General features: G+C 46.9%; 4 protein-coding genes across 8 annotated transcripts in view; 3 read left to right on the top strand and 1 right to left on the bottom strand.

The window, feature by feature from the left end:
* The first annotated feature begins 233 nt into the window (after window positions 1-233).
* Window positions 234-2,751, top strand: LOC120950932 (RILP-like protein homolog). Its single transcript, XM_040369348.2, has 3 exons — window positions 234-666; window positions 756-1,561; window positions 1,640-2,751. The coding sequence occupies exons 1-3, from the start codon at window positions 400-402 to the stop codon at window positions 1,755-1,757; spliced, it is 1,191 nt and encodes a 396-aa protein (XP_040225282.2). The 5' UTR covers window positions 234-399; the 3' UTR covers window positions 1,758-2,751.
* A 1,693-nt stretch (window positions 2,752-4,444) lies between these two features.
* LOC125906531 (uncharacterized) lies at window positions 4,445-9,260 on the top strand. 2 transcript variants are annotated; one of them, XR_007451909.1, is made up of 4 exons: window positions 4,445-4,777; window positions 4,903-7,884; window positions 8,077-8,158; window positions 8,798-9,260. XR_007451909.1 is itself a non-coding variant. In XM_049605686.1 (3 exons), the coding sequence occupies exons 2-3, from the start codon at window positions 4,935-4,937 to the stop codon at window positions 8,824-8,826; spliced, it is 2,979 nt and encodes a 992-aa protein (XP_049461643.1). In that variant the 5' UTR covers window positions 4,446-4,777; window positions 4,903-4,934; the 3' UTR covers window positions 8,827-9,260. The 2 variants fall into 2 exon arrangements, 1 of the variants encoding a protein (XP_049461643.1); XM_049605686.1 differs by lacking the exon at window positions 8,077-8,158 and having other exon boundaries at window positions 4,446-4,777.
* Window positions 9,261-10,145: 885 nt separating this feature from the next.
* Window positions 10,146-24,028, top strand: part of LOC120953317 (coiled-coil domain-containing protein AGAP005037) — a 33,854-nt gene continuing 19,971 nt past the window's right edge. The window contains exons 1-6 of one of the 4 annotated variants that reach the window (XM_040373138.2): window positions 10,146-12,068; window positions 14,278-14,328; window positions 14,436-14,563; window positions 14,680-15,053; window positions 15,131-15,278; window positions 16,470-16,532. In XM_040373138.2, coding sequence (XP_040229072.1) covers window positions 11,975-12,068; window positions 14,278-14,328; window positions 14,436-14,563; window positions 14,680-15,053; window positions 15,131-15,278; window positions 16,470-16,532 — 858 coding nt within the window. In that variant the 5' untranslated portion in view covers window positions 10,146-11,974. The remainder of the gene's footprint in view (window positions 12,069-14,277; window positions 14,329-14,435; window positions 14,564-14,679; window positions 15,054-15,130; window positions 15,279-16,469; window positions 16,533-24,028) is intronic. The other 3 variants (XM_040373136.2, XM_040373137.2, XM_049605685.1) reach the window with 3 other exon arrangements.
* LOC120953318 (uncharacterized) lies at window positions 16,539-23,210 on the bottom strand. The gene is made up of 6 exons (XM_040373139.2): window positions 22,741-23,210; window positions 19,166-19,313; window positions 18,412-18,505; window positions 18,108-18,228; window positions 17,664-17,888; window positions 16,539-17,520 (listed from the first exon to the last, which is right to left on the bottom strand). Exons 1-6 carry the CDS (start codon window positions 22,984-22,986, stop codon window positions 16,744-16,746), a joined length of 1,611 nt encoding a protein of 536 aa, XP_040229073.2. The 5' UTR covers window positions 22,987-23,210; the 3' UTR covers window positions 16,539-16,743.

The raw sequence follows: 24,028 nt of genomic DNA, 5'->3' as shown, positions 1-24,028 counted from the left end.
ATATCTCCTGTTCTATACTATACTTACCTAACAAAACCAGAATAGTTACAGTACACAACAATAATTACCAAAAAAAAGTTTACTAAACACGACACTGATGCCACACAACACTCTTTCTATTGCATTGCTACGATTGATACACGTGTAATTGCTGCTTAAGTATTGGAGGAGAAAATATGGCCATCGTTCTGCTGCCTGCGTCCAGTGTGCAAATGACATCACCCTGACGTTTGGCTTTTCTTTTGTCATTTCTGGCTGCTGGAAAAATACATTTCAACAACACAAGGAAAAAAATAATCCTGTGCATTAACACATATTGATACGCATCGGTCGTATTCTTTGGCGAAAACGAAGCCGTTATCAAACATTTTTGGCAGCCCGCGATCGTCAAACAGCAAAATGAATGTGGCGGAAAAGTTTAGCGTAGTGGACGTGTACGATTTAGCGTTGGAAATTGGGAAAGAGTTTGAAACAATCATCGATGCAAATGGAGTAAACGCAGTGTCTGGGCTGATTACGAAAGTGGTCAACGCGCTGGAGCTGATGGAAACGTTGATCTGCCAGAATGAAAGCGAAAATGGCAACCTGCAAGAGCTGCAGGAGAAAATTGCCCAGCTGGAGGCCGAAAAGGAGCAGAAGGCTGCGTCGCGTTCGCGATACGAAAAGGTGAGCATTACAAACCGAGCATAAGGACGGGCGGGGGCCGCATGCACTATCGGTGTTATGTTTCCTTTGTTCACCTGTCTCCCACGTAGGAACTGGAAGCGATTGAAGATCAATGGCGCACCGAGGCGAAGGAGCTGTTTCAGGTGATCGATAAGCTGCAGGAAGAAAACCGTAAACTGCAGCGAGGAATTGCCCAGTCGGCAAGTGAAAGCACTAATCAGAGCGACGAACGCTCTCGGAACGGTGGCACGAACGGTGGCTTTCCCAACGATTCCGATGCGCTAGAGCCGGAGGCGGACAGTGTGTTAAAAAAATCGGAACACAAAATTAAGCTCTCCCAGCTGGAGGAAAAGCTGAAGCGCAAAGAGATGGAACTGTGCGAGAAGATGGCCGAAATCGAAAGCTTGTCCAGCCAAAATGATCGCTTGAAGAAGGTGGTAAGTGAAAGCCGCAGGCGGCAGAAGCTTTCGCACAATCAGATCATTACGCTGTGCGAGGAACGGGCCGACTTTCTGGCCCAGATACAAGACCAGCATCACGAGATCAAGGCACTGCGGATGCAGCTCGGACTGGCCGAAAAGGAAAACGAAGACTTGGCGAACCGGGTTAACGACGACGAACGGCCGCGGTTCTCGACGGTCGAGCTGAAGGAGATGCTGACCGATCGAAATGAGTTGAAAGCTCGCGTGAGCGATTTAGAGCAGGAGCTGATGACGTGCCAGGCCATAGGCACGGGCACAGAGAACGACCACAGCAAACCAAACGCATTGGCCAAAGAACCCAGCAATGAGGGACCCGCGGCCGATTTCAGCGACCTCCCGGTGCAAGGTCCACTCCCTTACGAGCCGGAAGATGCACCGTGGAAGAAGAGCAGCGAAAGTGGCATAAGAAAGTTGTAAGTATGGCGCAAGACGTCGAACGCACTTGCACGCTTACGGAGTCTGGTTTTATGATTCTTTTTTTTCCTCTCCAGCTTCCGCAAATTGTTCAATGAAACTTCTTCCGATTGTTCGAGCTTCTCGCAACGCTCGCTATCGACCCTCTCGAAAATGGCGCTGTCATCGGGACCGCACAGTGATATACCGATCTAAATGGTAAGCGCAGCACAATGTGACTCGGAAAGGGAGGAAAACCCGAACCAACAACGATCATGGAATAACAGGCAAGGAATCACGCGTACTATACACGCCGACAGAGCGCTTACCCAAGCCGTTGGCGGTTTTATCGATTAGATTTACCAAGTTTTGATAAACAGTCACGCGGTACAAAAACACGTGCGTACGAAATATCCGTTTTATTGCCATAGCGCATATTATTGTTAGCAAGGTATATAGCGTCTTGTTTGTTTGTTTGTTTTACAAAACACCGATCCAGTTCGTAGACATGGTTGAAAAACGTTGTGTTTTCGGATAGCAGCAGTGCTGTTACCCCAAAACAGTTTAGTATAGTTCTACCGAACAGTGAATGTTCAAACTTCTTCCGATCAATATCGCTCTCTCCCTCTCACTCTCTAGTAGTAGCGCAGTGCATGCAGTACAGTTGTCTTCGCATAGCTAATCTATCGTTGTTTTGAGTAGCAAAAAAGATATTTCACTCTAGAGACGGTAAATGGAAACAAAAACACAAGACAACATTAACAAGACTTTTAAAGGGATAACATTAACGAAACGACATATGTAGCAGCAGTATGTATGGACCCAACATTTCCAACTCTTCCATTACTATTAGCGATTTAACGGGTTATCTATCCCCAGGAGGGCTAGCTGAGTGGGAAGAAATGGTTATGAGGTATAGGAAAGGAAACAATATTTAACTGGTTCTAGTCATCATCCACCAAGCGCAAACAAAAAGCCAAGGAAGCCAAGTTGTTAGATCTTAGACAAGAGACATTCCATTCCATTCCATTCCATTGACCTCTATTTTAGCATGGGGATGGACTTTAAGGGTTTTAGTTGATACATTCCTCTGTCAAGACTGTCAAGCTAAGTTGAGTTTCAAACTCTGAAGACGAAAGTGGTGCAATTTACATAGATTGGGAACAGGTTAAAGGTAGTATGTATGCGTATGTGCATCAGGGGGGGGGGGGGGGGGATTGGTGGAACGTTGCTAGGGTACTTTTAAATCTTAGAGATCAACACTATTAGTTTATTTACAAGAAAAGAAACCGATGGAACCACTTCAAGAGTATTACTTGAGACAATATGATCAATTAACAGTGATTCTTTCTATGACTTTTCTCCTCAATCCCTCGAATTGAATACATGACTGAAGATGAGTGGTAGGCCACACTTCTGTGCGACGACCTGTCGTACGCATTTTGGCACCCATTGCCATTTACCAAGCACTGGCTCTAGCTCTCGCCCATATCTAGTGAGGAATATATCTCGAGTAGAACAAAATTACTAGTAATATTATCAGCAGGATTTAAAAGGAGAATTTAAAAAAAATGGAAAGGTTCGATGTTGTAAGTTAACCTTATTAAAACTTTTAGCCAATCTTATACTATCATCAAACTAATGCAGTAAAGCCAAACGTATGTAGAAAAGATTCGATCGTGCGTTGTCTTTGCCTCTGCTTGAGCGAAACGAAAGAAACAATCTGCTGCTCCACTGCACATTCTACGATGGCGTAAACATTGCCGCTAATTGGCATGCCCAGTATGTATGTGGCCAGTACTTGTGTACCCCATGGCAAATGACGTAAACAGAGCGGTATTAATTAATAACGACGACCCCACTGTCTCCCCCCTACGTGTGCAGTACCGTCGATATCGTGTCGTATTTTTTTTTTCGTTTCTCTATTGGTCGTTGCGCTGCAATTGTGTCATACCGTGGCTGTGTGCAACCTTGGTTTTCTGACGTTTCTCCTCCTGCTTTGTTGATTTTTCCCCTCCACACACAATCCAATCCCATCAGAGGCGTCCAATGTATAAAAATAAACCTTTATATCATTTATAAACGTATCTAGCATCTTGATGCTAAATGTTAAACATTGATATAAAATATTAAGTAAATAAATCAATAAATCATGATTCACAATTCTGCACATTTAGGGTAATTTGCCAATTGTTGCACAACATCCAATTATTGCAAACTGCGTATAACTTTTTGAATGAACGAATTGAATTCTTCACTAAACAACTAAGAATGTTGCCTGCTGAATTTGAATGAATTTCTTAGGTAAATCGCATAAAAAAAATTACTCGCAAAATAATTTTATTTCGCCATAATCACCACTTAAAGTGAATAGTTTAATTGAAATCTTAAAAATATAGTTAATTATCACTATTTGGTAACAAAATTCAAACTTCGATAGAAAAACATCCATTTCAGTGCTCATTTTTTGTCTAGTTCAGTGTATTGGAAAGTGAGATGTAAAGAGCAATGCACTATATTTTAACAATAAAAGAATTTGGAGTTTTTAGAAGTGTGCGAAAATTAAAAAAAAATAGAATAGGTTTAAAAATCAGCATTTCTTGCCATTATTCATCATTTTTATCCCTAAAATAAAATAAACATGCATTTTTTTTAAACAAACATGTTATATTCTAGGCACGTAACAATAATATTCTGCCTTTATCAATCTCAAACATATGAAATACGTTGGCTGTTCCCTTAAGTGTTGAACAATTGGAAAATTACCCTATTTTAAACAGAATTTTGCTAGAATTCTCGAATGAAGACAGAAGGTTATTTACATCAAAAGTTTCCCGCACCTCACGTGCGTTTGACAGCCCTGTCACAAGTGTTTTGTGCGGCAGATGCTCTTGTCTCGGTGTGTGTGTGAGCCCGCGCAGGTTCGCTTGTGCAATCGTGCAAGCGACGCGTGTGAGGAGAGTTTGTGAAACTGTGTTTGTTAAACGGTGCCAGATAGAGATAGCAGCAAAGTGGGTGGCGGACGGTTATCGGAAATGGTTTATTTATTTTTCGTGTGACTTTTAGCAAACTTCTCGTCGTTCTACTTGCTGATAAGGTGCCGTCGCCATGCTGACCAGCGGTGCCGGAGGGAAAACGTAGTGCTCCCCACCGTTTTGTGTAGAATGTACGTGCGATTTGCGATTAAGCTTTACTGCCGACGCTGCCACACTGGACGCACATTACGCAAAGTAAAGGTAAGCCCTGGAAGCCTCTCACTAGCAAGCGTGGTGTGGTGCGGCCGAGATTTATTGATTTCCCCGATGGTGCAAAATACTTACCTAACCGATTTGTACCTGGCCGTGCTGGCGTTTTCCCGCAGAGAATCTGTGCACGATACTGACGAGTGCGAAAATGTCCGACGATGACACACCACGTACAGCTGTGTCCCCGCCATTAAACTGCGCAAAACCGGAGACCGCACCATCATCACCCGTTGAGCCAGAACATCGCGAACAGCGGCAGCTCGCCGAAAAGGGGCAACCCGTGGTGGAGGATGTGAAAGTGAAACGTGAAACAGAACAAGAAACAGAACCGACCGAACCGAACGGTGCTAGTAGTAGGGTGCTGCCGCCGCCGCTGAACCGACCGGATGACCATGAAGCGATAACGAACAGGCAACGAAAATGCGTTCAATTTACGACCCCAGCAGCGGCGGGCAGCGCGACTGCCGACGACACGCTGCTCAAGTTTATCGAAGGTGAGGAAATATTGGACAAAGAGAACCCGTTCAAAACCGACGAGCTGGCGAGCGTGCTGGAGAAGCAATACGGTGCCGCACACCGCCAAACGGACAGTGTGCGCGATAAAACTTTTCCCGGTAACGCTGCCAGTATCGACGATGATGATGACGATGGCGAAGACGACGGTGGCGATAATACCGACACCGATCTTGACAGCGATAACGTGTTCATTACGAAGGAGGAAGTGCTGCGACAGTCCAAGTATGTGAAGACCTACATTAAAAATCCTGATAAGCAGCTCAATTATGATAAATGTGTAATCCAAAAGCTGAACGCGCTCAAGGCGAAGGGGCGACAGGTGCGGGACGTTGTGGTGATGGAGGGTACCACATCGTCACCGCCGGGCGTGAGACCGCCAATTCCGGCCCCCCGCATGGTACACCAGCGGCAGCAGCTGAGCGATCGAAACAATAACAGCAGACGGCAGCAACGCTCACCGCAAACCGTATCACCGCGTGGCGGAAACCCGAAACCCGTGCCGCGTGCTAGACGATACGACTACGCGGAGGTGAAGGTGCGCATCGGTTCGGCCGAGACGGAAGAGTCGCTGTACGACTCGAATGAGGTCGTCCAGAACGCGCTCAAGTTCGACAGTCGGTTCAGGAAGGTGGAGTTTGGGTCGCAAGACGATATAGACACGATCGCCGAGCGAACCGAGGACGGAAGCGATCAAACGGTTGGCCAAGACACGCCCGAAACGACGGTACAAAGCCGCGAAAGTCCGTCGAAATCCGCGAGTGCGGGCAAAGGGTCGGTGAACGGTTCACCGGCCAAGAAGGATCAGCCCGATGGGCGAAAGTCGACCTTTGCCGAGGATGTGAAGAAATCGTTCTCCAACACGGTAAAAAGTGCCGACTTTCGGAAGTACCTGCAAAGCAAGGGACTCTCCCTGGTGCCGGCCAAGCCGAAAGCTATCGAAGGTTCCCCGCGCGTCAGTGGGCCGGCGGAGTCGACGGAATCGGTCGGCAAGAGCCTTCGACTGTCAGCAATCTCGACTAGCAGTACACCGGCCCGGCTGCAGCAGGCCAAACCCTCGGTGCTCGCGCGGCTCTTCCAGAGCAACGGGCTGTTCACGCCCAAAACGCCAAATGAGCCGGCCTACTCGGCGGTATTTGCCCGGTCCTCTACGCCCGTGCTTCAAAGCTCGCAACAGGGGCGCCTGACTCCTCGCTCTCAGCTCCCGATGCGCTTCGGCAGCTTTAACGGTTCGCTCAATAGACGATCCGCTACGACAGCGGATGTTAAACCAAAGGTTAATTTTAAACAGTTGGTAGACGGGCAGGGTGAAACAGTGGCCGCTCCCGTTCGTCGTCCCGCTTCGGTGAACGAGTTCGAACGGCCGAAGCTGCGTACACACTTTGCCAACAGATCGGTGTCGTCGGTCGACTCGCTCAAGCGTCCGATGAGGAATGCCGGCGTGCAGGTCAATCTAGCGGCCAACGGTGGGCCCAACAACAGTCAAATCATACCCACCAACCACCAGATAGTGCCGGCGGCGCAGCAACGGCCCGGCAGCTGGCAGGGTGCCGTTGCCGTTCCGCACTCGGGGCAGCCACCAGTTGGGATGGTGCAGTCGCCGCCACAACCGCCTCCGGCGGCCGCCTATCAGTTCATCCGTCAGCGACCAGATGCGGCACGGTTTTACGGTGGCGGATCGACGCACACGGTAGCACCCCTCTACTCGGAACCGTTGCGCGAGCTGCCGATGATGGTGCAGGATGAGGTAGATTCTGGCTTCCGGTCCGCGGTAGACAACGGCTATCATATTTACGAGCAGACGCCGGATAATTTGCGCCGCAGCGAGCTGGTTTACGGTAAAATCGGTTACCTTAGCAACACGCAGCTGAACCGTTGGCATCCCCAGGATCGCCGCTCATACAGTAGCATGCAGGAGGGCGTAGCGGGTACGGGCAGCAACGGTGGTACGTACGGCCGCCTGCGACCGGTGTACGTGTCCTCCCCACTGTCCACCCAGTCCACGCCGGTGCGCCGCGCCTCGGACGTACTCGATCGTGAGCAAATCCTTCACCGGATCTACGACTTCTGTCGCCGATCCATACGAAACAGCAGCAAAACGAGCGTGAATTCGAACCATACCGAACCGACCTACCAGAGCAGCAACGGTACGCCCGGCACGACGAAACTCGTGCCCAGCGGAACATTCCCGATCGAACGGCAACGGGTGCAGCGCGTTCAAAGCTTAAACACGCCACGACCGCTCGCTCCGACGAATCAGTACGGCACGGGCCGCTATACGCGGGCCGTAACCGCCGTTCCGGCTGCCCCAATGCACTACCATCCTTCCAACAGCCAGCCTATCGTTACGGGGCGTCAGAATCAGCACGAACGCAACATCGAGAATATCTACGCGTTTGTCAACAAAAAGATGGTACAGATGAATGTGAGCGGAGGAGATGACCGTAGCGTAAGATCGGTACAAACCTCGGCACCCTCCACCCTGCGCCGGGTGACATTTTCGAGCACAGACCGACCACCGGGCGTGGTGATGACCGATGGGCTCGATGAAGCGGACTACGTTAACATTCGTGGTGCTCCCGATGGTAAGCAAACTTTTCCGGACTTTGTTTTTTCTTTCCTCTTGCTTTTGGTAACATCAAATCACACAATGGGAAGAGTAAGCAGCTGGTTTGCGCAATCCTTTTCGCACCCATTCACCCACCATTTGCGTATTTTGCGTATTAGAGTTTCGGTTTTGGCAAGTGTTGGTAATGGTACTTCTTTCTTTGTTGCAGGGCTACTAACATACGGAATTGGTTCACTTTGAGTATGCTTTTACCACTAGTACATGCCTGGAGCTTTTCTTTAGCAGCAGAAGTAAGCTTGCCCGCCTACCAGTTCGTTCGCTGTCGAAGGGTGTCTGATCATCATACCGCACACATACTCATCTCGCATACCTTTGTACCCATTTTCCCCCCTCCCCCCTGCCACCGTTTTCCAATGCTTTGTCTCCATCATGGTTTTTTCCTCCGTTCGTCGAGCTGTACCATAACCTACCTCACGTTGTATAGCTTTGTGCAGGTCTCGTTTGAGTTCCGTTTTTTTAATTTATATGTTACGTTACGTCGTTTATTTATTTATTTTGTTTTTTTTTATATTCTGAAGGCGATCTTTTTTACTGGTTCTTTTTTTAACAATTTACTTTCAACTATAATTTATTTCTCGATCTGTTTGGATGTGGATTGTGTTACAAAGAAATCCAAACTTAAAATTCAGTCATCATTTCAAATGAGGTTCACAGTTCTTTTATCCTTCTTTTTGTATGTTCTATACTTTGTATGTTTGTTTTCTGTGTTTTTCAATTTGCTTTCTTTCTATTTGTGCTTTTTCATAATACCCTTTTTAATGTCTTGTGGACCGTGTGTCTTTCTATTTTGTCTCTCTCTTTCTCTATTTCACTACCACTTTCCCCTCCCCCTGTTGGTTTTTGTACATCTTCATCATCCGTTTTTGCAGGTATCCAGTACAGAACGACACAATGCTGAGAGATTTCAAGTGGGCGCCTGTGTTGGGCGTTTTCGCTAGAATAAGCCAACGTGTAGTAACCGTAACTGTTCGTTCGTAAGCAGAACCGTGATAGCAACACACCGCTAAAATGATAACAAAACAAATATGAAAGCAATATACATACAGTATTCTAAATTTGAACGCTAACGACGCACCAGTCAAACAAACATGCTAACAAAGCTAGAAGCAGAGACCTTTTTGAATCCTATTAGTATCTATATAACACAAGGCATAGAGTTTTGCTAAACCGTTTTTTAAAACATATATAATATATATATTGCGCGCATATACCTACTATACAGACTACATTCATAAATAAAGATGAAAAGCAAAACAAACATTTTATACACCATTTTATATATTTTGTATATTTGAAAATAAACTATTGTGACACCATTTGGAAGCGCTTGAACATTTGCTTTTGTTCTTATTGTTGTTACTATTAACTTTGTTCCATTTCAAATTGTGCTGTGTCTTTGTTTACCGTTTTCAGAATATCCTACGCTGGTGTACTGTAGATGTCGTGTGTTGGTTCCACTGTTTTCGATCGGTAAATATGGCACCGGTTGGTGTCGTGCATTTTCTGTGGCACATTCACGTTGTTTAACTAATTTGCAGTTGACTAAACAAAAAAAAAAAAGGTCCACCAACCGCGCTAGTCTGTGTGTGTGTTTTCGCGAGTATGTAAGCTAACAAATATGATGGTTTATTGTAATTATTTGCTAACAGTAATCGTGTTTTCGTTATGTTACACATTTCATTCGCTGAGTAGTAGTGTAAAGCATATACAGGGTTTCCCACGATTTATTGGTCAGTTCCCATGATTTTTTGGTGCGTTCCCACGATTTTTTGGTCGTATCCCATAGATTTTTGGTTCGTTCCCATAATTTATTGGTATTTTCCGATTGGATATCAATACAATTGCACCAAAAAATTCTGGGAAACGACCAAAAAATCGTGAATACGCACCAAACAAACATGGGAACCCATCAAAAATTGATGGGAACCAACCAATAAATCGTGGGAAACCCTGTAATATACATTGCCCATCATGATAAACGCTTGAAATAAATGGTTAAATACTTCATCAAATACACAAAACTCTCCTGTTCGGGGATCGCACTTGTGTGTAGGAATTGTTTAGCAAAACCGACAAAACCAATAAAAAAACCAAATCGATTTAATGAAATGTGTGCGTGGGAGTGCTTTTGGGGGGGTGGGTGGGATCTCAAGACATCTCGTTTGTGAACATAACTGTGTTCACTCGATCACAGTTATTATGCTGTTAAGTGAAGAGCATTTTTATGGTCGTTTGCGAATTAGTGTATCTCCCGCAAAACGGCTCTCGCTCTCTCGCTCTCTCGCTCTCCCTCTCTTCTCTATTTTGCAATCGTGGAAAGGACTGCTCGTTGACGATGTACACACACACGACACACGCCTGATATCCTGGCAGGAGGCAGACAGCGGCTACTCCACATCAAAGTGAGCATACGCGCTATTGCTCCGGCAACATGGGAGAGATAGCTCTGGGGCATGCGCACTCTGGACGCCGTTTCGTCTTCGAGCGCTTTGGAATGGAGAGCAATTTGGTGTGCTCCTAGTACAAGTATTGAAGGTACAGAAACACCATCGAACCGGGCAGAGCCAGCAATCTTTGAGGCTTCGAAGTAGGGTGGAACTTTTCATACACAAATTTCCGTCGTTCCTGGCAGCGATTTACTTGCTTGCTTTGCTGCAGAAGTTGAAGCTGTGTAGCTGCAATCGTAGATATCGGAGTGCAAGAAATCTAAAACGCCCGTCGCACGCCCAACCAGAGCCGTATCGTGTGTACTGTCCGAAACGAGACACGAGAAGAAGAAGGAAAAAAACGAACTTCCTCCGTAGTATGTGTTGTAACAGAAACGGCACCAGCACCAGCAGCACCAGCAGCAGCAGAATAGAGCCTAAAGGCAGATCGAAAAGGGAAAACCGCAAAATGTATCCGACCACCATCTCCCGCTGCTGGTGGTAGGGTGGACCTGTCCGTCTGGTGCAAAGTGGAACATGGGTGGCCACACACACACTAGCTGGCCGGGGCTGGTCTAGTGATCCCGCTTCTCCCCAGTGTCAGTTGAATCCGCCGACAAGAAACATTCTTCCTGGTTCTTCTGGTTGCTGCTCCGTAACGGGGGCTCGGTGTGTATTGCGTTCTCGGCCTGCTGCAAAGTGAACACCGCTGCTGAGCGAGAGCTTGCTGCAAAAAACACACAAACCGGGTCGTGCAAACCGCGGACGGGGGTCGTACATATATGTGTAGCATATCCTGCCGCAAGGACTGTTTTTCGCACATCGACAGTAAGACAGTGGTGAAGAGTTAGCGTGACTCACACGAGTTTGTTTCGATAGGAAGTGACGAAAACTAACTCCAAAAAGAACTGACCAACCTGCTGCCAGCGGCAAACACTGTCGTGCAAATCGCAAAGAGAAAAACGGGTGTCGATTGCATCGGTGGTCCCTCCCTGCTGTCGTGTGTATGTGTGTGTAGGTGTGTGCGCGATACATCAGGTGTAGAGGAAGCATCGGTTGAACGAGTTTTCCTTCCCGTCCCTTCAACCAGGACCAAACGATGAGTCGTGCACGGCACACCTCCTCCAACCCTTCGGATCAAAAAGGAAGTAGAAGTGTGTGCGTGCGCGCTGAGTGTGTGTGCGTAGAGAGTGTTTTGGTGTAGGTGCGCGCGTGTGTTATTAGCGGATGTGACGCTGCTGCTGCTGGTGCTGGTGGTGCTGGTTGACAGCGCAAAACGGAAGAAGCAGGCTAACCAAACGGGCAGTTAGTTCGAAGAGGGCAGCAGCAAACGTAGTAATCTGCGGCGTAGTCGTAAAGAAGATATTGACGAAACAGCAGCCCCTAATCCTTCTGTAATTGACTGTAAAAATCCTTCCCGTCAGCAGTGTCCGTGTGTTTGTGTGAGTGATTCGAGTGATTTCGGGGTTCGCACCTGAACAGAGGACGTCACACTGGCAGAGCAGCACCGTCGGAGCGGGGAGCATTAGCGGCCGCATCCAAAAAAAAAGAAAGGAAATTCATCAAATATCACCACAGACACACAGCGCAAAATAACGTTCAACGTTCTCCGCAGCAAAAATGCTGATCCGGTGGAAAAGCAAAGATAAAAGCTCATCCTCAACATCGTCATCGTCGAGCACGTCGAAAAAGAAAAGAAAAGGAAGGGAAAGCGGTATGTGTGCCAGATAGGATAGGGATCCTGCCTCGCAAGGCTGGGTCAGGATTTTCCCTGCCAAAATGCGAACATACTGCGTGTGCGTGTGTGTGTGTGCCGAATGCGTTTTGTGCAGAAAAGGGCGGACGGTTTTTCGTGCATTTCGTTTTTTTTGTTGTTTTGCAATGGTCGATGGTTGAAGTCTTAAAGGTTTAGGTTTCTTTAAAAAAAATCGAGAGAGTGAACTTTTGGCCAATATAAGGCGGAAAATTGACCTGTCCATTTTGCGGTGGAACGTCGTCGTCGTCGTGCCAAACACACACCGAACACCCTGCTGTTCGTGCATCCGTGTAGGGTGGGGTTTATGCTACGCCGTAGATGCGAGCGAAAACGACACGACACTCACATGCAAACTCCTTCCCTCCCATCCCATCGCCCCACGCAGGCCCATACATTATTACACACGGTGCCCTGGCGCACCAGGGCATCTACTGGGAGGATGCATAATTTATAGGCAACAAAGTGGACGAGTCGTAAGGAGGCAGGGGGCGGTTTTCGCAGCCCTCCTTGATGGTGGTTAGCGCTGGTCGACTTTTGTCGCTGCCTTTGCTCCATAAGCGAAGATGGGCCCAACATAATCTTTACGTTTCAGCAGACGGCGACACAAGTATGCCATGTTATTCGTCTCCTCCTCAGCTTATCGACACACACAAACACACACACACACACGCAGAGCAATTTTGTACCGGGCCGCGGGCGTGAGCCGCACCTTTTTGACAACTTTAGACCGAAATTGATTGATGTTTCGCTGTGCCGAAATAAGCCCAGGTAACAAGGGTGTTAAGAAAGTGGTCAACTAATTTGCTCTTCTTCACACCTCACACCTTCCCAATTGGTTTTCGTCCTTTTCCGGCATTGCTTTCGCTGGATGTGTGGGTGTGTGTATGTGTCTTCGTCAGCTCTAATCTAATCCGAAGTGTGGGATGATTCGATCGACAAGAAACCATTAAATGGGTCAAGTTTGAAAATTGATACTGCTAACCGGGCCAGTGAGAATTAGTTTTTCCTTGTTGTGTAAATTAACAAAAAAAAACAAGACAGAAAAAGACAGGAAATAATTTATTTGGCAACCACATGTTTTGGTTCATCAAATTGGCCACAATGGTTTTTTGTGTGGTTGCTGAAATTTAATGTTTAAATTATTGTGAACCATATTTATTTTGTTCTCTCTTAAGAAGTCCTTTTTGGATTAACCCTACTCATACATAATACCAACACACAACTGAATAGGACCAATTTTTGTATTCCTTCAGCTGTAATTTGAACCATGACCGGGCTTGCAGATGCAGGGTACGTTTGACATTTGACCATTCGGGTGTCTCCTGATCGGGAGATTTCATAATGCTTCATTCGATGAATTCGTAATAAGGGAATATCCGTTCCATGATGAGGGGACAGAGATAGAAAATGGGGTATAATTTATTTAAAAAAAGCTAATTAAAATCTTCCATTTAGAGCTATATTATTAAATGATCATCATTCACTAGGCCCAAAGCTTCAGCAAATATATGCTCGAATATTTATCTTTTGAATAGGGAGAGACCGTAGAAACGCTTCCTCGACTGTATTCATATCATGTACATTTTTAATGCTATGGCAAAGTTTTCATCATAGTGTATCTTCTAATCGCCTCACTACCATTGACATTGTCCTTCAGCAAAACCACGTGTGTTTGTAATAATAAATAGCTTGATCGCAATTTTCGAAAAAGTTGATAAATGGCGATATTAATAACAAGCGAACCACAGCTGTTTCAGAACAGGTGGCGCTGCCAAGCTTGTTCCTAGTAAATTGTATAGTAAATTCTGTTACTATACCTGTTCAGTGGCCGCCAGCGACAAAGCGCGGCAGCAATAAAATGATAGGCAGTTGATTTGATTGCTCCATAATCTAATCTTGTGCAGGACACAACCACTTCAACCGTTAATTGCACTTCTTCGATCAATCTTCACCGTCACACGCCCTTCCTGCGCACCGCTGTGTGTGGGCGTCATTACGCAGAAAATCATACATCCTGGCCTTTTGCCTTGCCGGTGTGTGGCAACCGCACACTGTGTTTGGTTGACTGAGTGATTTACGTACCACTAAAGCTATCATTTTCTTGGTCCTGTTTCCATTTTCTTTCCCCGCTTCGAACCCTTCGCTCGAAAACAAAATCGATTTGCAGAGGATGACTGGCAAAATGACAAAAGCAACAGGAACCAGCCGACCGATCAAGGTAAGAAGGTTGTACTGTTTAATGAAAAAAAATCGCAACATAAATTGTTCCTTTTTTTCGCTACTGCCCTTGCGCTGTCACCTTGTGTGTGCGCCGCTATCTTGCAGCGATCGATGATAGGCGACGATCGGCACGAAGCAGGGAAGATCCCCGGCGACACACCCTCGGCGGCGATATGCTGCAGTATCAGGCCCAAACGCAACCGCCAAACATTCAACGATCACTCGATTTTGAGGTAAGCACGAGGCCGACCTTGGGCGAAGGTGGCACAAAGAGTGCCCGCATGCCCTTACAATCGCTCGCCTTTCATATTTTCATTCCCCCTTTCGCTTGTATCCGCTGCTACCTCAGCAGACTCCACAGATGCGTGTGTACACTCCGACGAACCAGGGACCATTGTTTGACGATGATCCCGGCATCATGTCCGAGGCCGAAACGGCCAGCACGGGCTTCCGGCGGGGTGGCAAACAGCGCTCCTCCCTGCCGGTCGTAAGAACGCCATCGAAAACGCTGGAGCGGCCCCTTGGGTTAGTGTTTCTGCAATATCGTTCCGAGACGAAACGGGCACTGCTGCCGAACGAGATCACCTCGATCGACACGGTACGAGCGCTGTTTGTGCGATCCTTCCCGCGGCAGCTAACCATGCAGTACCTCGAAGGGCCGAACGTGAAGATATACATTCACGATTCGAGCAAGGACATGTTCTACGAGCTCGAGGATGTGAGGTAAGGTGACGATTGTGGTGGGTCAGTAGAATACTTTCTTATGCTGGGTGTGCTCTGTGTTTTTTCCTCGTTCGTAGATCGCATCTCCGAGAAATTCGAGATCGTTCCGTGCTACGTTTGTTCGAGTCGAACGAAGTCAGTGCGCCGCAGGTCCTGCCTGGTGGACAAAATATTCCACAACCTCTACAACCGGCAGCGATTCCAAACCAGTGGGATCAAGAGCAGGTAAGAATTAGTGTTGGATTTTATGAATCTTTCGTTGAAATTCATTTATATGAATCTTCAGGGATGTGCGATTCGAATCTCGAATCGAATCTCCAAAGATCTATGAATATCTAAAGAATCGTTTAAAGATTCATGATTCTCTAATGATTCATGAATTTCCGAAGATTCTTGAATCTCCAAAGATTCGTTAATATCGTAAGATTCAAGTATCCACTAAAATTCATGCATCTCCAGGCATTCATGAATCTTTAGAGATGTATGATTTTTAAAATATTGAATTTGCTCGATTTCATACGTGGTACAGTGGTTAACTCGCACGTGGTTAACTAACAACATGCCCATCGTGGGTTCAAGCCTTGCACGGACCATCTCCCCATAGTAAAACAAACTATCCGATTGTGATGTACATATCAAGAAGTTTCGAAGGCTGGCATGACCGTTGTTACGCCAAGAAGAAGAATAATAAGACACCCAAGCTCTATGAATCTTTGGAAATTTATGAATCCCTAGAGATTCGTAAATCATTCGAGACGAATGAATCTTTTGAGATTCGTGAATCTTTTGAAATTCGTGAATCTTTTGAGATTCATGAATTTTTCGACAATAATGAATCTTTCCTACCGAGATTCAAATTCATTGAATCATTTCAAAGATTCATTCAGATTCATGAATCTCAATCAGATTTACCCAACACTAGTAAGCATACATCAATCGTTTCACTTCCTGAAGATACGGGAAGTCCGATGATCATAATGGAAAACGCGCCCCGGCTTTTTAAGAGTTTAATAAATCTATTTAAGACTCTGGTATATCCACGTAAAATATGTAGGACATGTAGAAGAAGACGGCTAGAAGAAGTTGACGGAAGTCTATTAAGGTTACATAAAATGATGGCATTACAACGTACAAGACATATCAAAGGTTCTCAGAAGATTTTAAAACTAGACCAGTTTATATCAGACGCTGATATGACCACGTATAAGACGTCTAGAAGAAGGCGGATATCAGATGATGACGAATATCTAGTAGCCAATATAAGACGCTGGTATGATCAGATACAAGAAGCATGGTATTTAGAAGAAGATAACTTCCTACAGAAACATGTATCCGATCTATCAATGTTGTCGCCATAGCAGAACGTCTATGAATCTATAATTTAATTCAATGTTATTCTGTTCTTTCAACTTGCAGAGTTATTTCAGCGAACCGGAGTTCGACTCGGAATACCAACATCAGCACATCCACAAAAGCAAGGTACGGTATCGTTGTTATAATACATTTATTGCTTTTTCGCATACATCGCCTGTACATCACTCACACTTGGGCTATGGCTTCATAAAATACACTAATAATGTATGGGGGGTGGTTTGAGGTATTTTTAAATATGCATACTGTTAACGTTTACGTTCTGCGAGCGTTTCGGCCCGGCCGATCCAGCAAGGCAGCAGCAGTTTTACCGCGACCCCTAGAAATGGCCACAGTGGGTGGACGCCTTAGCCGACAGCGCACCGCCCAGCTCCGTCACGGCATCCTTCCAGGCAAACACCAGCGCCTTGGCGAACGGTTCTGGCGCGCACTTGGAGCATATGTTCATGACGGCTCGCACCTCCTCCTCGGCCGGCTCTTTGTCGTGCTCGCGGATCTCGTCCTCGATGTCCGTTTCACGCCCGACCTTGTTTTTGAAATCGGGCAACCCGAACTCGGCCAGCCCGTCAAAGATGTACTCGGAACTCTGCAGCAGCGAACCGTCCTGCAGCTGGACAAGATCGCGCTTTGCCTTCGTTTCGCCGCTCGGCTCGGAGACCTTCTTCTTCGCACCCGTCGTCTGGCGTTTGAAAATCTTGCGTGCGGTTGTGTCGGTTGGTAGCTGCACGATTGAGTAAGCACCGCCCGTACCCAGTTCGCTGCTGGTGTCCGGGAAGGTAAATGCACCGGTGGAACTGCTGCCGCCGACACTGCTAGACCGCGGGAACGGCTGACCACCGATCACGTTGGTCGATACGAGCTGCTCCTGCAGGAACCGAACGCCCGTGCTGAACTGGCCGTTGACGAAGTTGGTCGTGACGGTAGCACCGTTGCCGGTGGACGGGGTGAAACCACCGACCAGCTGCGACGGCAATCCCTTGGTAGGAATGCCCAGCGTGCCACTGTTCTGCTGGGCACCGTTGCTCGCGAGGTTGATCTTGACGCGCGTCGGAATCTGACCATTCGCCAGCAGCGGGTTCGCCGGCTGGGGTGAAGGCTAACGGGTAGAACAAACCGAAAGACGCACGCAAGAAGCGCTCTAATTAGCAGTCCGAAAACGGCTCTAACGCGCACGCTCCGCTACGCGGTTTCGTAGCAGATTGGCAGCGTTCGGTTTGAAAATGGAAGCTAACGACTTACCGCCACCTGGGTCCGGGGAGTGGTGGACGTAACCTCACCACCGTTATGATCGAAATGGTGCACATGGTGATGCTTGTGGTCTCGGTGCGCCTTGCCTGCGCTCAGCGCCACCTTGTACATCTGCACCGCCGTCAGCTCGAAGTGCAGCCCGACATCGGTCAGCCCGGTAATGGATGAACCACCGGAGAACAGCGTACCGTAGGGTTTGATTTCGTAATTGACCAACTGCGGGAAGGGGATGGGGCAGATTGACCATCGCGTCATCGTGTGCGCGTGTTTGTTTGGGGAGAGAAGAAGCAGCAGAGAGATTGTTTATCGGGTTGGCGTCGTTTGCGCTTTCCAGAACTCGCTCGCGATCGCGACCATTTATTTGGTTGGCTGTGCGCAAGCGTGCCGAAGCGAAAGTGTCTCAAGGCTGCTGCGGACCGAGCCGCGTACACTTACCCGGTTGTGGAATCCGCGTCCGACGCGCTCCGATTTGATCCACAGTTGCCATTCGCCGGTTTTGCCGTTCCACGACGCACAAGCGTGGTGCCACTTTCGCATTTTGAAAGGATAGTTCAACCTGTTTTTTTGGTTCGAATGAGATAATATTCGCTTTCGTGAGTTTCTTCGAGTGTTGTTTTTCTGGAGGTCGTTATAGTCGGTGTGTGTGTGTGTGTAGGTAGGTAAGATTACATAAAATTACATTGTTCCAAGGGAGTCTGTTGTCTGTTGGTTCCCTTTCTATATATCTGGTGCACCTTACCTGAACAGTGACTGGCCATGGACGGCCAAACTGATGTAGCTCATGCCCATGCTGTTGGAAATCCAGAGCTGAATTTCGCGCGGTTCATCTTCGACTATTTATGCGGCCATTTGGTTTGTAGAATTTTGTGCGGGAAAAAAAGTAGAATAACATAAGAAAAGCATTAACAAAAGTGTCAGCAGCGAGTATGGTTGCATCGTCCGGCTAAGTTGAAAGTGAGTCGACAGTTCAGTGGGACACATTAGTATGGGGTACGCAACTAGCTAGTGAACTAGCCAGTGTCCGCGTTCGCCTAGCGAGAGCGAAAGGTGCATTTTTCACGTATCACACGTTGCGTTTTACGTCGAAATTCCGTTCGCTATGCGTAAGCCGATCAAGCCGGGTGATGCCTGCGTACGATCACCGTCGACTCTAAAGCTGTGTAGTAGTAGACAGTAATGCCACAAGTGGGGAGGTCGCACCAGCAGGAACGACGCCCGTGAATGATTCCGGAGCTGCCGAGAGCGGGTATTGGCTGGTCGGCGCACCGTGTCATAACGAGAGCACCGGACTATGTTTAAGCCACTTATTATGCAGCCGCGGCAAAGGAAGCCCAGCTTAAGGAGATTGCAGCGCGTGTGTGTGTGTGTGTGTGTGGATGCACTTTTTGAGGCTATGCATTCAAATCAATCACCACTGCAGTGGTTTAGCGTTACGTTCGGTTGGGAAAAATGTGAATCAGGTTACGCGCGCGCCGCCTCGCCGCGATACTTACCGGAGTAGGTGAGGATCGTGTGGTCACCGGTGTGATTGGTAAATCGCATCCACATGCAGAGCGTGAACTGGTTAAGGGCTGGCAGCTTGTTGCTGTACTTAACTGTGCCGTCGTGATCGAACGCATATTTGTCGAAGCTACAGGTGTCCTGCAAGATGTAAAGTTTGGAGTTAGCTAATTATTTATTTCTTGTCGTTTTCTGCAGAACAGTTTTAATTAGTTAAGCTTGGCGAAATAATTGCAGTGGATGTTTTTATCATTCAAAAGCCTGCCATTGAGCTGCTTCAAAAGACATCAAACAACAACAAGATCCATAAACAAAAACAAGATACATTAGACCACCAGTTTATAAATACCGTTCAGGGTCATGCTTTTAGCTAATCGGTGTAACTATCTTGTACAAGGAACAGATGTTAAGAATTACGTCATTAGCCAAATAAAGGTCAGCTATTATGGTAAACAAATCGTTCTGGCCAAACAAAAACATCATGCCAACACATCCATGGCCTTATGAAGGTCAGACTGTGGTCCTCAGTAGCGGAACTTTCGAGAGGAAAGCTTTCCTAACCCCTGACCGCACGCAATATATTGCGTAGGGGCATATAACCCAAGCTGTAAATCTTTTTTTTTGTCTAGTTATTTCGCAGTTCGCATGTGTGTGTGTGTTTTTCTTGTTTTTTTTTCACACACCCACCCACTAACGATCGACGATCGTTTCAACTGAGAAATGTGTGTGTCCTTCAGTGGAATTGTGCAAAGAAATGTGGCATGTTCTTTCGGTTGGGTAAGCTTTTTTAAGGATTGTTTGTGGGGAACTTGCAGCATGCGAAGAAACCGCAAAACCCAATCAGCGTTGAATTGTGTCATACCAATTTGCTCAAATTAGCTCACCTTGCTCAAGTTCGGTGAATGATATGAGTGGTGTTGATCATGCTTTCCTAGGGTAGGTGTGCCGAATAGTGAAAACGTTACTCATTCATGCAAATACAATGCAAATCTTGTATGACGAGATCTAGTTCGGAGGAGTGTGATGTTGAGGTGGGCTGAGAAATAACCTCCAAAGACTCTTTGTGTCGCTTAGGGTGGAATGTGGACGTATCGAGTCAGTATTACCAGAATCCCGCTTGCCCCTATCAGCCAGGCATGTCTGTACCGGTTGACCAGTTTGTAACGGGCTGAAATTCGCCGCCCTCGGGCACAAGAATCAAGGATGTGGAGCATTTCTTGCCTTTCCTTTGTGTCGGATTTATGACGCCAATGAATTCTTATTATCAACCGCCGCAGAACACAACAAGTCGTCCGAATGAAGGTTAAGCGCGCACGGTCTTGGTATCTCCCGGAGTGCGGTTGTCCTTGAGTAGGTAGTAGTAGCAGCATAGTTCGTGCGTTCGATCTTGATGTTGTGCTCTTTTCAGGAGGTAGTTTACAGATTAACTGCACGAGCTAGTGTGTGTGTGTGTGATTGGCTGGCCGGGTTGATAAATTGTAACGCAATCCCAGCTTCGATGACTTGACGGAATTGAACGCATTGATCATTAGATTGATTCCGTTCTCTGCTTCACTCTATTTAGCAAAAGTGAACGGCTGACAAGATCCTTAAATTTGAAACCTAACTCCTCGCCATTCTTGTAGATGCTTTCTAAACGCAGAGACATTTTATTTTAGCTCTAGAGCTTTTGGCATTTAGCTCTTGCTGTGGTGCATATTATACACCGCGTTTTCGGCGTTAGGTCATTTATGTTTGTGTCTTTGTTATTTCAGGAGAAATAAAAGGAAGTGGCAGCGGTTTTATGATATGATACGTTCTTAATGACATTTGTCAAGTCTCGGCTTTTATTAGCCGAGATCTGTACAACTGTGATCACGACTATGACTTGGTTCAGTTTCTGTCTTGGTTTCAAAAACTCCAGCTTAGTTATGCGATAACTTACATTTTTGATAAACTGAAGTATTAGCGCAATTTGCCAGACGATGCCTTTTAAATACTTATTCCAATTATTTCAAATCTTTTGCAATATTTTAATATTATGCAATCTGTATTTTTTTCACTAAAACCATCGTACTCTTTTACATCGTCTTTCTTCTAGAATGTGTTGAAAAATGGATCCATTTTGACTTATCTGAGTAATAATTCGATCAACATCTCAGTTGATTTACAAACGAGATCGTTGGTGGCATTCTGAAAGGATTTGTTTAACGTACGACTTGTCATTCTGCTGGCATTCGTTTGGTTACTCGTAATGATGCTGATTACAAGCAATTATGAATTTCCATCTGAGATATCAGTAAAATATGGCAAAGCAAAGTAGTTTCGGCAGTATTTTCAACCGAGCTCATATATCATTTTAAGATGCGTAAGATACACTTAATTAGGTCCGAAATCAAGTGCAGCAAAATTCGGTTCAGTAGGTGTAGTAGCCACGCACGTTTACAGAAAGAAAAACCAATGATCAAACATTTGGACACACGGATACGCAATTTCGCGCTACTCGCAAGTGTGTAAGTGGAAAGTTTACAAAATCTCGCCCAATTTTGTTTTTGCGCGCCGAAAGCCTGATTCCGTAATTATACGCCAATTAATTCCACGCCACGACGCAAAAATTGGCTACAGATTTCGCATTTCAGGTCAGCGTAAAATTTGGAAACATGAAATACATATATATTTCCGTAAAATAATTCCACTAACCCAAGGCCCTCGTGCTCTATTAATTGTTCACACATGGTGGGTGGATTGGAAATGGGGTGGGCGGTTCTGTTTGAATGATGTTGAGACATGCGGTTGCGCAGCCCCTCATCGTCATCGTCGGGCGACATGCGATGAGCCGCGATGCTTCCTTGCGACACTCCAGTTAATGCTGCAGCACACACCGGCGAGTGCACTCGTACGAGACACACAGAGCAGAGAGAGAGAGGGCTTATAGGGAACGAGGAACGAGGCTGAGATTGCAGCAGGTTACAAAACTGCGTGTACCAAGGCGCACAAAAAAAAACAAACCCTCCTAAGCGAGCATCGATCTTGGGGCCACAAGAGCTGCAATGGGCACTGTATGTATGTCGCGCACTGCATTACATCATTGTCTTTATGGTGATGTGTTTTGCATTACTGTGTCACACATAAGCTCATAGCTCTTGCTTTTCACCAGCGATCTTTCATCGCGCTAGGGCTGCTCAATCTGCAGGGGAAGGAAAGGCAGGTTCGCGATTTCGCTAGCGCTCGCTAGTGCCATGGAACACCTCCCTGGCCGAGCTGGCTGAGCTTATTGGCTGGCTGGTTGGTCGTTAAATGTGCTTTTCTCTGCTAGCTTGGGATAGGCCACAGCGCCCAGCAGCATATCCGATACCTGTCAGCAATAAAGTATCGCGTGCGTAATTCGCTTGCAAGCACGCTTACGTCTATCCCCCCCCGGGGACGGTAGGGTTGTACATTATTGATTTGCTCGTTTACGTATCGTAATTAGAAATTATGCAGAAATAAAGAAATGGCAAGAAAGAGTGAGAAAGAGAACGAAGTTGACAGCGAAGGATTGTGGGACACGCACAAATGACCACTTGTGGAGACAGGTTACGGTACTTACATCACCGCTGGCCGAAAAGGCAGTCAAAAAGTCGTCCGATCCGGTAAGAATTCGCTCGTCGGATGAGCTAGAATCGGGCAGTATCAGCTTTGGCGCACTGCCAACGACCGAAGTGCCGAGCGCACCGGGATACAGATTGCCATGGTAGGTGGTAACTGTTTGTTGCGGAAGTGCTGATGCGATCGAGAGCAGTGCGCAGGCCGCCACTGCCAAACCACCCGCTAACAACGTGCTCGGGGCAACCATAGTTTCCTTCCCTCTCAGTCCGGAAACGGACAACCAACGGACGACAAAGAAGAAAGTCACACAACGAGCAAGCCTTTCAGTTTCGAACTGTCGGAAAAACACTCACTCACTCACACACACACACTGTCGTGAAAATCCAGTGACAATTTCAAACAATCTATACAGTATCAAACACTCGATCACGCGGCCGTACGCCTCGATCACTGAAGAAACGCCTTTACAACGCCGAGCCCGAATTGCAACTGACGCTTGACGGTGGACAGTTGTGCGCACGAGGCTTACGGCGAGCGGTCTCCCTACCGCCGGTTTTGAATGCTCTGTGCTGTGACAGGGAGGGGGTGGAAGTGGAAAGCCCGACTAGCCTCGGCCAAAAAATCGTCGATCGGCAACATATTCCTTCTTTGCAGCGATCATCGCCACCAGCCAGCCCGCCCCGCTCGCTCACCTTTCGCACGGCTACGAATTTGGCACGGTTGGCAGTACTGCGGTGCGGTTTGCTCTAATGACCGCCATGTAATAGTGCCGGCTTTTTTTCTGCGAGAGCCCCCGCGCGCACACACCAAACGGACGGAGATAGTGTAGTGTGTATATGGCGTTGTGCTGCTACCAACTCCGAGCGTACAAAGAAAGGGCTCTTCACAGCAATGTTTTGCTTCCCTGCTGCTACTTTTGTTTTATTGACTGGACCTGGCACGGACCAGGCAGGACAGACGCGGACAGTGGGCTGGCAATTAAATGGTACTAGCGGTAGCGGTTGTTGTACATGGACACTTCCAAACGCCGCCGTGCTGTAACGCCACTGCTCGTGCGAACTTTTGCATAAGATTTGGTGCACTGTTGACGAGAGAGAAAGAGAGAAAAAAAATCGCAATTGTTTCGTTTATAAATATAATTGATTGCCACCGACAGCGGCAGTGAAATGAAGTGAACACAATTCCATTGAACGCAATAGAAATTGACTTGTAAATGGGCAAATGGCACTCATAACGATATCTTACTCGGTGCACAATGGTTTCACGCAGGACGGCGTGTTTCTCTCGTT

Source organism: Anopheles coluzzii, chromosome 2, assembly GCF_943734685.1.
Source record: "Anopheles coluzzii chromosome 2, AcolN3, whole genome shotgun sequence".
In the NCBI taxonomy this organism is placed as follows: Eukaryota; Metazoa; Arthropoda; class Insecta; order Diptera; family Culicidae; genus Anopheles; species Anopheles coluzzii.
The sequence above is the reverse complement of the archived record's forward strand: the minus strand, read 5'-3'. Positions and strand labels throughout refer to the sequence as shown.